Source organism: Nipponia nippon, unplaced genomic scaffold (assembly GCF_047370975.1).
Source record: "Nipponia nippon isolate SJK-2023a ecotype South Korea unplaced genomic scaffold, ASM4737097v1 scaffold_1, whole genome shotgun sequence".
NCBI classification, from domain to species: domain Eukaryota; kingdom Metazoa; phylum Chordata; class Aves; order Pelecaniformes; family Threskiornithidae; genus Nipponia; species Nipponia nippon.
In genome coordinates this window covers 71,849,064-71,865,546 of record NW_028262290.1, presented here as the reverse complement: position 1 = coordinate 71,865,546, position 16,483 = coordinate 71,849,064, and the positions used below count along the sequence as shown (strand labels likewise).

The following is a 16,483-nucleotide window of genomic DNA, read 5'->3' as shown; positions in this document are numbered from 1 at the left end:
ACCCAAGCTTATTTAACCGGCTAGACCTGAGGAAAAATGCACCCAGGGTGCTCGTCAGCTTGCGGGGGAACACGTCAGAACCGCTAGAAGTTTTTGTTGAGCCTTGGAGAAAGAATGGCACTGGATAATGGGAAGAGAGACAAGCAAGATGTTAATCTTAAAAAAAAAATGACTGAAATGTCCAAGGATAATAGAGCAAGCGGCTTCAGTTTCAGTTCCTAGAAAAGCACTGGAACAAATTACCTAATTATATGTGAACATGCAGTAAGCAACCAAGATACAAGCAACCACCATCACCAAGTCATTAAAAATGATCACGCCAAATCAATCTACTTTTTAACCCATTGCCATACCAGGATGTAAAATCTAAGAGAGGCTTGGGTTTTTGAGGGGTTTTTTTGTGACTTTTTTTGTGTCTGTTGTTTTGGTTTTGAGGTGGGGGTTTTTTATTCCACATTCAGCTAGGTTTGGAAAGGAGAAATAATCAGTCACCATGTGAAATGGACCAACCCCAGAGGTCTTTGGGAATACAGGACTTTAATAACGTGCCATGAAATAAGATCTCTTTAATGTTTATCTTTCTTTATTTATTTATTTTACACTCACTGTTTTGTATCTTTGGATATCCAGACCACACGAGCTGGCTCCCCACTGTGACACTAGCCCTACAAAGTATTTCTTTAAACCACACGATAAGAGTAAGATTTACATGGCACCCTGGGGTTCACAAACGCCAGATGAATGTAAATACACATTTCTGCGTGCACATGAAAGCACACTGCAGTGGCATCCAGAGCTGTTTTAAAAATAATTATCTGCATTAGTCATGGGGTTGAGCAAGGAACGTTTTTATAAAGGCAGAGTTGTCAGCCTCCATCCACACGCAGCGGAGCGTGGGGAGGTGCAGGCAGAGAACTAAGCTATTAAACCAGTTGATAAATACCTTACACCACTCAGCATGAAAAATTAAGCTGTGAACTATACAACATATGTGAATTACCTTCTAATTTTATTAGACAGGAGCTCACAGTACAATGTTACTGAGAAGACAGTAAAGCTTGGGTTGCAACTCCCAAGAAGTCAGACTCTGCTGCGCAACTGAACAAGGGAATTCAGTGCCTACTGTCAGCACCACAGGTCTTCAAGGGATGTCTGCAATTTGTTTCACACAAAAAAAAATTGTTTGTGAGCTGTTGGACATGAATACTCTACCTCCTCCTCCGAGTTCTGCCAGATCTTCCCTCATGTAGACTAAAATCTCTTTAGCTAAAAAAACATATTCACCACAAACAAAACACTGCAATGAAAAGTACTTTTATCAAAATATTCATTATGACTACAGAAAAAACTTCTTAAAAAAACCCAATCAACCTTTGATGTCCTTCCTAAAGGAAAACCATTAGCACAGATGAGTTGACTAGGATCTCATGGGACACATCCAAAATGCCCCAAAACCCATCACAGTGCCACAAATCCAGGGGGCAAGAGTGGCCCATTACAGGTCACCAACAGCCTTGGGGTGATTTGCTGGCCCTTGCCCTCAATGGCTCCTTTGCACCTTCTTTAAATCATCCCCTCATGGAGAGGGGGATCTCCAAGGACAGGGGCACAGCACACCAGCCCCTGGGGCAGGGACCAGGCAGTTGCTGTGCCAGGGACTAGTGAAGAGCCTCTGAGCCCTGCAGCTGCCTGAGGAGGGACACATGGGCCTGAGGAAGTTCAGGTGAGAGGCAGGAGGCTGAGAGACTTCAGGGATCCACAGGAGGGGAAGCCTGGTGGGTAGCTGCAGGCTTTTCACTGCAAGGAAAAGGGGGAAAGGGGCCGGCTTGCAGGCTGCAGCACCAGGCTGGGTAGGCAAGGTGAAAGTGGCAGGCGACCTGAACAGGGGTCTTGGTTACAATAAGTGATGGGGACATAACAGAGGCAGATAAGGACAGCTAGAAGTTGTGGACTGTGGTCCAGAAATCTAGCTACTTGCAAGTTATCAAGAGCCAGAAAATAATCAGTTAGATTGCTCTGCTCTTAACCATCCTTGTCATGTTACCTTGGCCCAATGGACCAAGTTGCCCTCATCTAAATAAACCAAACAACTGACAACCACCGGCCACTGAAAACAAAAAAACAAACTGACCTCAGCTTTCTAATAGTTCCACCCCCAATAAATAAGAGAAAACTAACAAACCATTTCAACAAAACCTCTAAATTATCCCCTTTTCCTTTAGCAACCACCTACAACGCATGCACATAACCGGTGGCTGCATTGCAGACGCCATCTGTTCCAGCACAACAGCAACTCACCCACTTCTACCCACTCAGCATGACCAGAATTTAACGCTGCATGCTGCGTGCGCAGGGGAGGCACGTGTTGCGAGTGATGGAGGAGAGCAAACTAGGATAAGGAAGGGACAATCACTGCTAGAGGGGGAGCAAGAGTGCAGCTGACATGAACCCTTCTCTTTGGGAGGATGCCAAGTTGGCTACACCCAAGAAGGGGGGGAAAAAATTCATCCTGGAAGAACCAAATGTTTTACCATCTCATAAACTGCTTAGTCCTGATGCAGCCACCCAACCCTGTTGCTATCTTACCACCAGCTACAGCCAGTAATACAATTGTTTTTAGTGTGAAACTTCTCTGGTGCAGAACTCCACAGAAGATTTTTGCACAAGTTGGGCATCCCATGGAACATGTGTAAATCATTCTGGCAGCTGGCATCAGCCCAGCTTCATCCCTGGCATGGGCAGAGGACAACTTAACCTGCAAGTTCAGTTCCCTGATCTGACAGTTTTGCTTTGTGTCTGTGAGCACCGCGCAGCCTCTGCACCTAACCTTACCCATTCGGAGAACAGATATAAATAACTGCATCTTACACTATTGTAAACCAGACTTTGCTTGGCAACAAGATACAAGATGTTTGCAGTACCTTGTCCATTGGGGGCTACACAAAAAAATGTATTCTCTTTTGCAAAATTTCAGCTATTGCTACCTTTTTTCCCCAATAAATAGGGAATACAAGAAAGCTAGCAAGGTCCTTGCATTAGAAAAATAGATTTTTTGGGGTATGAACATTTAAAACAACCATTGCAGTTCCATCAAGATTCTGTTTCCATGAAGCAACAGGATCACAGTAAGAATAAAGTTTTTTGCCCAGGGTTTCAAATCTCTTTCCAGAAAGGGCTCTGCTCTATCTGCTCTATCAAGGCAAGTTGCCAATGCTTTACTTCCAGTTTCTATGACTTTCTTTTTTCTTGCTAGCCGTACTTGGATAATCCAGGTTCCATGGAATACCATTCCCTTTGCACTTGGATGCTTCAGAAACTCTCTCGGTTCACATGGCTCAACTTCTGCTCCTAAAATGTCTGATGAAATTATTTGTGGCATCATTTCTATTATTGAGCAGTTATTAAAACAGAATACGTTTACTTGTTGCTGCATTTAGCCTGACTAGAAGGAGGATATCATACACCTGCTTCCTTATATACCATTGTTTGGTTGATTGTGCATGTATAAACTGTTGTGTCTCTCCTCTGAACTAGCTTGAAAGCCCTTTGGAAGTGGGATTGCATTTGATAGTTATTTGCACAGCATCAAGTGTCCTAATTGTATCAGATGATAAACTTGAATAATGATTGGTTTGTTGAAAGAAACAAGACATGATATGTAAGTCAATCTGTTTAAATATATGCTGAATGCAATCATGGCTAAAGTATTTTATTTTTCCTATTTGCAGCATCTAAACTCCCTCAAATTCCAGGAAATCACTTTCCTAAGTCATTAGCCTTACGGAAGTCCTCAATCTACACAACCTTGTAATGATAAAAAAGCAAGCAGTTTACACAGATGGCAATAAAGCAAGCAATATTCAGTGTTAATTGAACAAGTAAATCTATGCATGTATTCGAGGAATCTGCAAAAGCAAACACTATGCATATAAATAATAAAACCAGGTTATATGCCCATCTTTTCAATAATGTGAATCAAGTTTTTATTTTAGTACAAAGATTACTGTGGCACAGTAGAAAAAAAAGCACTCCTTATTTATAACATTATTTATATTACCTGTATTGCCATCTTCATTTTAGTCTTCCCCCTTTTTAGTTCTCTTTATGGTTGAGATGTCAAACTGAATTTATGCCTTCTCTGCCCTTTTTGGAGCTACTTTTGTTATTCACTTATGTGTTCCGTTTTATATATATATATATGCACACATACACATGTATATATATCTCTCTATATATCCACCCCCTTCCTATCCACTTGATAGAGAAAGAGACAGTAATTGAAAGTAATGCCATTTAAGTAAATCTTTAAGACTCCTCTTGTAATAGCAGTTGCTAAGATGGGGTTTCTTAGTTACACAGCTCAGGAGCTTTAAACTATTTTCCCCTTTTTTAACCAGGCCAGTTCCGAGTACTCCCTGCTGTATCTGTCAAGTTGAGTAACAAACAGGAAAATAACATGACCTGCATCAGGCCATGAAAGAACAGACTGCTTTATAGGAGGGAAGAAACCTTCCTGCTCCAAAGGGGGCTCTGGCTGGCTGTAGCATCCCCCTGCCACAGGGACTGCGTCTGAACTGCCTGTTTTTCTTTGTAAACACCTAAGGGGAACGGGGAGAAGGAAGAGGAGGAAGAAGCTCCTTTCGAATTGTCATCCTCCTGCTTCTGCAGAAGGTGTAATCACATTTCGGTCCTGTAGGCATAGCATCTAGGCTCTGTTCCGTCCTAACTTTACTAAAGCTGAAAGTTCTGCTTCTCCTCAGTTCCTGCTTTACTGCTCAAAAGTAGGCACCTTATTCACTGTACAAGGAAGAGCTCCAACAGAGAGGTGGCACATTCCCAGCTGTGTGCCTGAGGCAGCTAAAGACTCTTGCCCATGCTCTGACATATCGCTTGATGCGGCAGGCAGAGCTACAGAAGTAGCAGAGGTGCAATATCACAGTAAATTTACCGTGAGCAATTCCCACAGAGGAAAAAAATGACATTCTCTATTCAAAATGCAAATGTCCTCAGCAATAAGATTTCTGAGGAACACTTAAGCAAAGGGAGTAGATTTTCTTGTAATAGTATTTCTTCAACTAAAAAAAAGTTGAAGCAGCACAAGTGAAAATAATACAGCTGTGATACTTCTGAGAAAAAAAAAAAAAAAAAAAGACACTTGCAGCCAGTCTGGTTACAGCAATGAGTATCTTCAAAGTATCTTCAAAGGCAAAAGGCCCTTGAGTTTTGGCATGTAACCAGAAGGCTGGAGACACTACATCCCTTTAGGCTACGTATTTTACATAAGCAAGCTTCTGCTAACTTGGAATCTGTATAAATGAATGCGAAGCTCAAGAGCTACACTACATTTACATTACACTTATATTAATTCTTCTGATCATGCATGAGTAGAGCTATCCAGATTAGAGCTGAGGACCCACATACTCAAAAAGGACAACAAATTGCTTTGTAGTTTCCAAAGAATAACATTCAATATTTAATTCCAGATGAGAATTTATCAGGTCTAAAAGCTCAGGGCGTTTGTACTGACACAGAAAGCTCCAAAGGCCAAAGTTAAACTTAAGTAGAACCAAACTCCTTAGCAATCAGTACTCCTATGGCATTCTGTGGGGTACGCTGATGTGTACAGTGCTGTTTTTCATACCCCCCCTCCACCTCAGTATTACCATCAGCATTACTGACACCTTAGCCCACACCACCGTGTGTGCCAGTGCAGCCTGAGTGCCCCTGATACAACTACCTGCTATGCCTGAGATGCAGAGCTAGTGCTCAGGAAAGTTTTTTCTATCAGTGCCAAATAATTTATTTTTAAAATTTTAATTGAAGCGTGGAAGATCTAAAGGGTCCCGTTATGGACAACGTTGCATCTTCTGTGTGTGGATACCAAACTCAGTGAAACAGGACAAATAAATCAGAATACCTCTGCTTTAAAATACAGGGTGTTGCAGGTGTCTGAGCTTCCCAATAGCAGTGTCGGACTAACACAGGAGACTGCGCCTGAGTTACACTGAGTCTGGCCTTTTAGCATGCTCCAGTGAAATACTGATGTCCCTCATCCCTGGAGACGGACCTGGGAAACACAACTGGCTCTGAACCTGGAGATCAGCAGCAGTGATCTGTCTCCCCAAACACCTTTCAGTTATTCTCACATGGTCCTTTTTAACAAATGGAAAACTTTGAATTCTGTCATTCCAATGAAAAGACAAGCGTTCTTGGCAGATTAGCTTTTGGACATGCTACCATTGCATATTTATTTTTTAGTACATGGAAATCAATTTAGTTACATTATACTAGGACTGACCCCCCCCAAAAAAGGCATTTAATCCCAAATCAAGATGAAATTGGATATTTTATAATTTTTATGATATTTGTTAAAATATTTTGAGTACTGTAAGGAACAATCTAAATTGAGCCACTGCTTGAAAATGTTTATATCACTGAGATACGGCACTAAAAAGCTATGCATGGAAATAATACAAATATCGGGAAATGCCAGTTTGACATATATATTCCCAATCATCTTTGCCTGACATGAGTTACATAAAGACATCTCTTCCAAACTCCTGGTGTCCTGGCGGAGCACCTTGTTCCTCCGTGGGGGTACCATAAGGATTTTAAAGGATTGCCTTGTGCATAGGAATGGAATACCTTGGTGCTTTGCATTGTCTGAAATCACCCTTAACAGTAGGCATATTAAGGCCCTTTTCTCCCCACTAGCAATCAGCTGCACAAGTCTTGAAGATACCACCAGGGGCTTGGAGTCTACTTCTGCCTTATCTCCTCCAAAAGTCAATTCTGCACCCTATCCTGCTAACAAGCTGCCAAGACACTGGTACATCTTTCTGTAAGCTGTTTCTTACGGATTTCCAGCAAAACCTTCATCTTGGTAGCTTTCTACGCACCTCTAAGATTCCAACCTGCATGCATATCCCCTGTCCGAGCTGCCCAGGTGGTTGTTTTCAGTCTTGTATTTTCTTTCACCAAGATTTCATTGAATTCATAGCTTCATCACAAAGAATTATTGGCCTCAAGCTTAAAAAGACTAATCAGTAGGCAGAGCCTTGTCTTGTAAACAGCAAAAAATGCTTACTAACCACCATCCCAGTTCTTAACCGAATCCCAAACATATTTTAAGGTCAATGCTCTATCCATCTGGTAGCGTTGGATTCAATCTTCAGTGTGTTTTCTATTTTGAAACTAATAAACTTGCATTTTACATACACATGTAAAGAGAAATAATTCAAGAACAGCATCCCTGGGCTCTGGTTTGGCATGAAAACATGACAACCACCCTGGAGCAACAGAGGGTTTAGAAGATACGACTACTCAGACACCTCTGGGGAGTACCGTGAGGACATGGGAAATCCAAAAAGGAAGGATAGTCTGCAAATTTTATACATAGTACCAAAAAAGAAAATCTATGCCCAAACAGTTGCTTATGTGGCCTTGTATCTCATGAATTCGTCTAATTAATCAAGAGATTCCTCTTTTATAAAAAAATTGTTGCAAGTGAAATATTCCTAAGAATTTGTGGCTTACTTGGTTGCTTTACTTCTCCAGCAAGCTGTTTACGATAGAATTACGCACTGTATCTATACAAAGCAGACACTTTCCATACAGATTTGCTTGCTTAAATAAAATTCAAGCTGCAGCCATACGTGATTTTAAAAAGGATTAAGAAGGTCAGTAACTTTTTTTATGCAACTCTTTTCTTCTTGAATAAAGCCACAGTAAAACCATATAGCAAAAATGCTTTATTTCATCATTAGCCATATAACCAATAAGCATAAAATGGCGGCTGTAATATTTGTTCAAAACAGTTCCAAAACCCAAGAAAACTATACTGAAAACATTAACCAATACTTTATTCCTATAAAAATAAAAAAGAAAAATGATACATTCATTTCAAGAAGTGTCTACATTTTTAAACAATAAATTAAACTTTGTAACATCAACATCAATTTACATTTCAAATGATTTCAAAGAAAAGTACAGCTTAGGATACAAAATAAACTCTTTCCTTAACTTCCAAATACATCAAATACATTCTTTTATTCCTTTAATGCACTGGCACCTAAGATCTCAGAAGAAGAAACTAGAGAGTGCTACAGAAACAACCATTTAAGAAAAATAGCCAGAGTCACTGACTGGATATTATCTTCCAAGCTTTTTCTACATCTCTGACAAAAACGCTAACTGAACGTATATGAAAACACAAACTTAGTGACTCGAATAGTGGACCTTTTGCAAAGCTTGCAAAAAAACAACTTTGGCTTTCCCTACTGTTATGTAATTTATTCCAGTACTATTAAGCACATTCCTGTATCAGTTGCAATGAAGGTCAGTTTTAATCAGTCATTTGTTATTATGAATGCCTGGCAGATTTTCAAAGCCTGGATAGGACTGTCCCCGTTATTTGTCTTGTATTTCTCTATTAAGGTTACACAATGAAGTGTGAAAACCTAAATAAATTATGTTTAGTACTCACTGCACAGGTCACTGGAATATAAGCATTGATACTTGTAATTTATTTTGCAAAATCTGGATTTGAATTATATTTACATTTGAGCACATGTAATAATTCCCCACCTAATTTCTACAGACAGTAATTTAAATTCTATTAAAAAGTAGGAAAGCAACAGTTATACCAGGTTTTCATTCACGTATGCAAAACTCTGAATTAGAAGGGCACTGATCAAGAAAAAAAATCAACTGCTCCCGCGCTAACCTGCTGCTTAATTGAAGCAAATTAAACCCACAGAAATTAACACTGCCGGTCTGAGCTTTTTTTCTGGAATGAACGTAGGACTTCAACGTTCTTGCAAACTCATATAGATACACCTGATCTTACTTTAAACTAGACAGCTCAGGTTAGATAATACAAGTACAATCCCACTAAGGTCAATACAGACTGCTGATTACTGAGCAGGCTTTCAGTCTCTTCCCTAAGGAAAGAAGCCCTTTCTCTTTCCATTCTGCAGCAAGGACTTCTGCACCAGGATTGCAACCAACCCTTCGCAAGCAAGTTGAGAAATTAATCAGGCGGTTAGGTTGATGTCAACTTTTCTGTGCTTTAGTGGCCATACTGCTTACTAGTTGAGAACTAGTTTGGTTTATGACTATGTAAGGTGCACCCACAGCAAAGAAGATACTTCCAGCAGCTTGCTTTTTTTACAGAGAAACTATTTTTTTCCCCTTGTAAAAGGTATAAGTGCATTTTGTACGTACAGACTTTGGTAAGTAGTCCTTCCTTACTTGAAGATTCAGATTTCAATTTTTTTTTTTTTTTTTTAAAAGCATCAATTCTAGCTTAGTACAAGAAGACTTCCTGATGCTTGTGAGAGCAAGCTCCAAAGACTTCCTATTTACAAAATGGTTATTCTGCAAAAGGCTGATAGAAATATTATGCTAGACTGGTTTCAGTTGGTAACTGATGTTAGGTAACAGATTTACTAGATCTAGCAAAGCATCTGTTTCCTCTTAGCATGCATGGCAACCTCAATAGTTACCCAGCCACATTCGAGTTCCACTTATGTCTTAGAAAGAGACACCAAAAGAAAACAGCCAAAATAATTTTTAGAACGAAAACATTTCAGTTTTGTTTAATGTTACTTAAAAGCTCAAAGCAGTATATGAGGAAAAAGTTCAACTTAAAATTATTTTCTAGGTCAGTTTGACAAAAATTAAATCCCAACAACAGCAGGGCTCTTTACTAAAGAAATTGCTCCAAGAGAAACGATGCATTTAAAACATAGAAAAGTGTTCTGCAAAGGGAAAAAAAAATCTTGCATTTCCTACCCCTACCTTATCTGTTAAAAACATTTTCATCTTCACAAAACTTTTTTTTTTTTAAATAAAAAACAGGTCTTATCTGCCCTGAACAAAACATTTCCTACATGCTTTTTCAAAATATCTTTATGATTTTTACCACTGTTAGCAGCACTGTTTAAATTCCTCAGAGAGGAGCTCAGTTCAGGCTCGTCTGAACACCACATTGCACCTTCAGCAGGTGTAAGTAACATCATATCTTAACCAACAGCAACATCGCTTAGCCTGCCTACAACAAAGCCACTTTTAAAGTTGTGGGAAATCTCAAAATGTTTTTATGAGGTAAAATAATGACAACTCAAGAAAGGACACCATGAAAGCCAAGAAAACAGAAGTTGAGCAACTAACAGCAAACTGAAGTGTTTCATTAATGTCTATTAAAATCAATGCTTTAATATTTTAAATAAGAATTTCATTAAAGATTCAAAACCTGCAGCTAAGCTCAAAATAACACACAACCTAAGACTCTTATCCAAGTAGTCCGCAACAAAATTAGGAGAGTTGATAAAGGCATATTCTACTCCCCATTTCCAAAGCCACCTCTTGAGATGAATTTGCCTTAAAAAAAAAGACAATAGTTACTGGTCTCAACTATAGCCAAAACTAAACAGTGCCAACAGTCAACGCAATTTGATTTTTCCATGATATTCTTGGTCCTCAACAATTGCTCTTTGTATCAGTGGTCAAATCTGACCACTACTGTCACAGGGTTAGTTTGAATTGAAAAATGGTTAAATCTATCAATATCATGTGCTACTCCTTCCTTTTAAATAGAAGAAACTTACCTTTTTTTCTTTAAAGATTACAAGTTTCAGTGATTGTGGATACTATTGTTTGAAACTTGTACAGCTACTGAACAACTGGAACATTAAATACGTTAAAGTACACTAAAACTAAATCATATTGCATTAGATTGCTATATTTAAACTGTTAATATAATACTATTGTTAAAACAGACAGTCATCTGAGATGGCTTAACACTACCCGTGTCAGAATTTAAATGCAAGAGAATCCATTTAATCAAAACATTATGTTTTATATAATGAATTAATCATTCACTTGGCTTTCAGCTGCCTTTGAACAAAGTATTTCATGACACAACTTTACCTTCTATATAGTTTCAATTAATAAATGCTTTTAACCAAGTAGACTAATTGCAGGTTACCAATCGAAATACAAACATTTCCCAGCACATGTTCTTTCTGGAAAGGCTTTATGTGAAGGAGTAAAATAAACTTGCGCTTAAATGCTACATTTCAGGATATAACAATATAGCCATTATCAGTGAAGTAACTATGTTTAAATTTTAATTGATTGAACATGAACCACGCGTGTCTATTTTCAGCATTTTCAATCAGTGGACCATTTATGCATTTAGTCTGACACATAAGAACATGATCTACAGGGAAAAACTTTTGTTGTAAAACAGTATCATATTACGCTTGTAATAAAGCAAATGCATAGTTCGTTAGATATTTCAGAACTACAGTTCTTTTGAAATATATATATTTAACTAAGTATTGCATAGTAGAAAAAAGGAGGGGAAAAAGAGAACCAACTTCTAAAAAAAAAATGAGTGTACATGAAGAGCTATTGCTGAATTCTTAGGTACATTTTGATTGCATATAATTTAGTACCAACACCTAAAAGACAGGATTATTGAGAGCAAAACTTTGGATTACAAAATAATGTTTTCTTTTTTTTTCTTTTTCTTTTTTTTTCCAAAACACCACTTCTATTCAAGGTTTGCTTGTATTTTAATGATTCATATTTCATACATCCTGTTACACAAAAGGCATTCATGGTTTACTGCACCATTTTTTTTATTTTCAATACATGGTAAGATCTCTCCCTCCCACCTCCATCTCAGAAGTGTTCCCCTGTGATATTTCTGAAGACACTTGAAATAGGCATTTTAGTTACTTCCATATCAAATATAAAGCCACTTAGTTAAAATTTGTTTAATTCTGAAGAATAAATGTTAGTGTATTTCACAGTGATGAAAACCTCAAAGGCTTATTACTCCTCCTTCATCCACCGCCATGCTAGAAATTTTGAATACTTATTGTCACGATCACACAAGCACAGGCAAAATCGAGGTTAAACTGTTTATGAAGGTTATACAGAATCTTGACTTCACAGCATTTTCTGCTATTTGTCAATTGCTTGGCAGTTAAAAATTTTGTGTTAGGAGTTTTAACTCCTACCAACAAAAATAATCAATCGACTCTGTCTTTTTAATTTCCTAATTCTTGTGGAAACAAAAGCCAGCATTAAGAAGACATTTCCATAATTATGCTTTCATTGCGAGATCAGATCTAAGGCATACATCATTCAGTGCAAAGTCATCACATACTACAGAGAGAAGACAAAAACCCCTTCATTCTCCCCTATGGACCCTACAGGTACATGTGCAAAACCCAGCAAGACTGAAATAAAGATGGACACAATGTACAAGATACTTGTGTAGTTAATATTTGCTCTATGGTTTTACAAAAAAAAAAATTAGATATTACAGAGGTTATTATTTTTATAGCTTTGAGTAGTCTCAGTGGCCAGCAATTTCACACAAGTTATTAAAATCCAAATAAGAGTCCATGAATGGTATTACTGAAACTGTTTAAGTTTACCAGAACAAGAGCAGCATTTGTTGTCACAATATGACCATCATCATCTAAACACACACATACTAATGTAAGTCAAGCCTATACCATGTATCTTCAGACTGGAGTTACATACGGAATAAATTTACAGTGTTTTGGTAAATACATATTCAACATAAAGAAACATAAATAGCGATAGGAATATATCAATAACCTTGAACACAAATAAACCATAAGTTTAATCAAGTACTTCCCTGAAAGAAACAGATGTCACAGAGATGTTCTAAATATTTTTCTTACTATTTATTTTCTTGCTTTTTTTTCCTCCTTGCCTTTTTCACTTCTTGACAAACTATTAACTGCAAGTCATGCCAACTGCAAGGGATGACTTTTAGACCTGGGCACAACAAAACTTAAAGACGTTTTACAGAAAGGCACACACATTTTAAGAACAGGGAGCTTGTGTTAACCACCCACTCAGCAGGCACAGATTCTTTAGTGCCCACTACTCCTCACATGGGAAAGAGCCACCAGGTTTTCTCACTGCTCAATATTCTCTCTAACAACAGCAGGCAGCCTGCACCTGTACAACACTTTTCCACATGCATTTTTCAAAAAAGCTTTGAGCAACATGCGCATGTCCAGTATCATTTTACATTTGGAGTCACAGACAGATTGAGTGACCTGATGCAGTTTAGCAAGTCAAGAGTGAACCAGAGTTACGGTCTCTTGCCTTCCAATCTGTGCCCAATCAAGCAAGACAATAATGATCCAAAATATTACAAAAACTTCAGCAAAAGTGAAATCTGGAATGCAGTATATAAGAACGAGCACAAACCTATTCACCCTTCAACCTCACAAAGCCAAGAAGCTTTCCACGTTGCCAATTACCCTGTGTGTTCCAATCAAAACTCTTTTAATCAATAAATACTAACCAGGTATCTTCTTTACCCATAACTAATAATGTGATCTTGAAGAAAGGACCAAACCTATAGAAGACAAGAGTCAGCAATTTAGCACATCCTACATGCACTTTTCAGCTATCTCCTGGGGAAAAAACACAACCTTCTGGTAACATGAGAGATGCATATTGTACAGCTCTGGCAGTTTCTATAATGAAACTCCAGATATAAATGATAATATCCATAATACAAACCATAATTCTAAAATATATCTGAATATGTGTGTGTGTATATATATATATCTAAAAAAAGAAAATTATCTAATTTTCTCTTTTATACACATATAAACATCTGGCTAATATGCCCCATAAAAATTTTTCCTTATTTAGGACTAATCTTTTAAATAACAGAGTTTTAAACAGTCCCTTAGAATATTTTTTTTAAACACTATTCAAAAATGGAGAACTATCGCAGGGTAATCAAAAAGCACACACAAAATAAATTAACATCATACAAATGTGGTTATATTGTTCAGAAAGTCCAATTCTCCCATTTGAAATGAAATGGAGACCAGTGTACCTTAGGGTGAATTATTCATCAATGTACAAATTCATTCTCTCTTTCCATATAAATCTTCATGTGAATTTAGCTGCATTTCCATAAAGCAAGAAACACGCTAAGTCCACAGAACTCTTGCAAAAGGGAGTTGTGTTTCACTGGATAACAGCAGTTTTTTCTGAAGGACAGCAAGTCAACATTTTATCACCATCTGAACACTAGCAACACCTGTGCCCTTGTAAGCTTCACACCTTGAATTAGCAGCAACATATTTGATGGGTTCAGTAGTAATTTTTCTTCCAGTATTGGATTAGACTACTCTGCATATACAGTAAGTCAAAAGTCTAGTACTTGCGTGCAACATTAATCCACATTTACATCTGAAAACTCATAAATACATATGGAAACAAAGGTGAAAGAATTAAACCTCGTTTTAAGTTAAAACATTTTCAGTCCACATATAGAAACAGCAGTGAAAAACAAGTATAAAGGAGATGGACAGCAGAAACAGAAGAAAAGGAGTAAAATAACTAAAACTGTAAGAAGCAGGTCACTTAAAAGGGCAAGCTGCAATTAAAATTGATCAACAGAAGATGTAGACTGTACCATCTGCATAAATGCTTAAATGCAGCATTATTTTGCACATCACACACAGTAAATGTGGTTCCTAAGAAGCATATTATAACAGCTGGCATACTTACTAATAGATTTATGGTAACTGAATACTTAATTTCTCCAGCTCTTAATGTACAGTAGTTATGCATTAGCCTTTAAAGCTCTTCGTCAGCCTTTTAGAAGTCAAGGTTACATTTCCATGAATATTTAGTCTCCCAATAAGAAAGTTACAAATATTCACCTTCAATGAACTTTCATACAATACAAAGATATTAAATACTTTCTTAAGCTGAATCATTTCAATACTATTAATTTTCTTTTTGCAAAGAAACACAAGGACCTTTGTAACTTCCAAAGTGAAGGGTGTTTTAAGGCAGTAAAAGATATGTATTAAGGTTTCCATGATTGTTTATGGTGTCTATGTGAATAAAGCATATTACACACAATTGCCCTCATATATTTATCTACATGACTCTGTTATACTGTACATGATTTAGCAATCTTCTTGAGAAATTTAAAGTGCCACAGTTCAAATGTGCTCATCTATCTTTTCATGGGCTTCTAGTCCATTCTAGTTGCTTTCAGAAACAAGCCCTTGCTTTACTTAAAGAGCAGTCTTTTTAGGGGAAAAAAGTAGTCATCCTTCACTGCTGCGCTAACTGGAATCCAGTGGTCGAACCAATCCTTCTTTGTAAACACGAAGAATAGCTTCACAAACAAATTTGTATTGACTCTGTATAAGAAAAAAAGAACAAAAACGTTTATGGATGATTGAACTCCTGATTATACGGTAGTATTTAATAGGACTAACAGTCCCACTGCTTCCTTTTCTCCTGAAAATAACAGGAGAGGAGATACAAAGATGGAAGGAGAAAATCCAACTCTCCTGGCTCTGTTCACAGTAAACAAATGTAACATTTACTCTTCTTTGAAGGACAAACATTAAAAATCTCACACCAAGGAAAACACAATCCCCAAATTTAAAAGAACACATGCTTAAATCTCAGGGAATAGGATTTATTTGTAAAATCTATGCCAATTTACATGATTCTTCTGACTAAGTTCAGCTAGTTATGTTCTTTATACATCTCATCTATTTTTTTGGTACTGTTATCTGATTATTACAGGTATTCTAACCTTGCCAATCCTGCAGTTACATATTACTGGACACATTTAAGTTACATGACCAAAACCACATTTAAAGTTACCATATAGGATATATAGCTAAAAACTTTTTTTTTTTTTAAACTGCCTACACTATTGCAGAAGATGGAGTTGCTTTATTTTCAATTTGTGATCAGATCACACATCTTTTTTTGTAATAGAATGGGATCAAAACCTTTGGAATAAATATTTTTGAAGAGTAGCAGCCACATTAATTCTTCTGTCACACAACACTTTGAGCTCATTTAGTTCTTATAAAGTCTTCACGAATTAGATAAGTGTTTCTTTTCTGAATTACACTATTACAAAGACTATTCCATGATCTTGTGATGTACCTGTTTGATAAAAGCAATTAGCCTGTGAGCCTCTTTCTGAAAAGTGATATAAGAAGACATTAGCAATAGGACTAGGGCAAAACTAAAAATCCACATAGCCTGAAAATTTTTGACTAACACAATCCCGAGAACACAAGATGATGGAAATTTAAAAGAACTTACAAAGATCAAAGCATACCTCTCCTCTTCTCCAAAAGTACTTTTCACTATTGTTAACACCCCAAAATGAACACCTTTCTCCAAAGCTCCATGTCATATATTCAGAGAAGCACAGCTTCACATTTTCTAAATCCTTTTTTACACCTTTGAAATGTTCTCCCAGCTGCCCTTGTATGTCAGCTCTCATCAACTCTCCAGGAGCATCTGGAAACGTTCCCCCAATATCTCCCAAAGGACAGGGCTAAAAGATAACACTTGGATTGTGCAGGACCTTAGGTTGCATTTAAATACCGGGAGTTAGGAATGTTACTCTTGTCCACAA

General features: G+C 37.4%; 1 protein-coding gene across 4 annotated transcripts in view; it reads right to left on the bottom strand.

Moving 5' to 3' along the window:
- Positions 1-7,843: 7,843 nt before the first annotated feature.
- Positions 7,844-16,483, bottom strand: part of PTPN3 (protein tyrosine phosphatase non-receptor type 3) — a 177,737-nt gene continuing 169,097 nt past the window's right edge. For all 4 annotated transcript variants that reach the window (XM_087759510.1, XM_087759519.1, XM_087759528.1 and 1 more), the window contains one exon: positions 7,844-15,236. In XM_087759510.1, the coding sequence (XP_087615636.1) occupies positions 15,159-15,236 (78 nt within the window). In that variant the 3' untranslated portion in view covers positions 7,844-15,158. The remainder of the gene's footprint in view (positions 15,237-16,483) is intronic.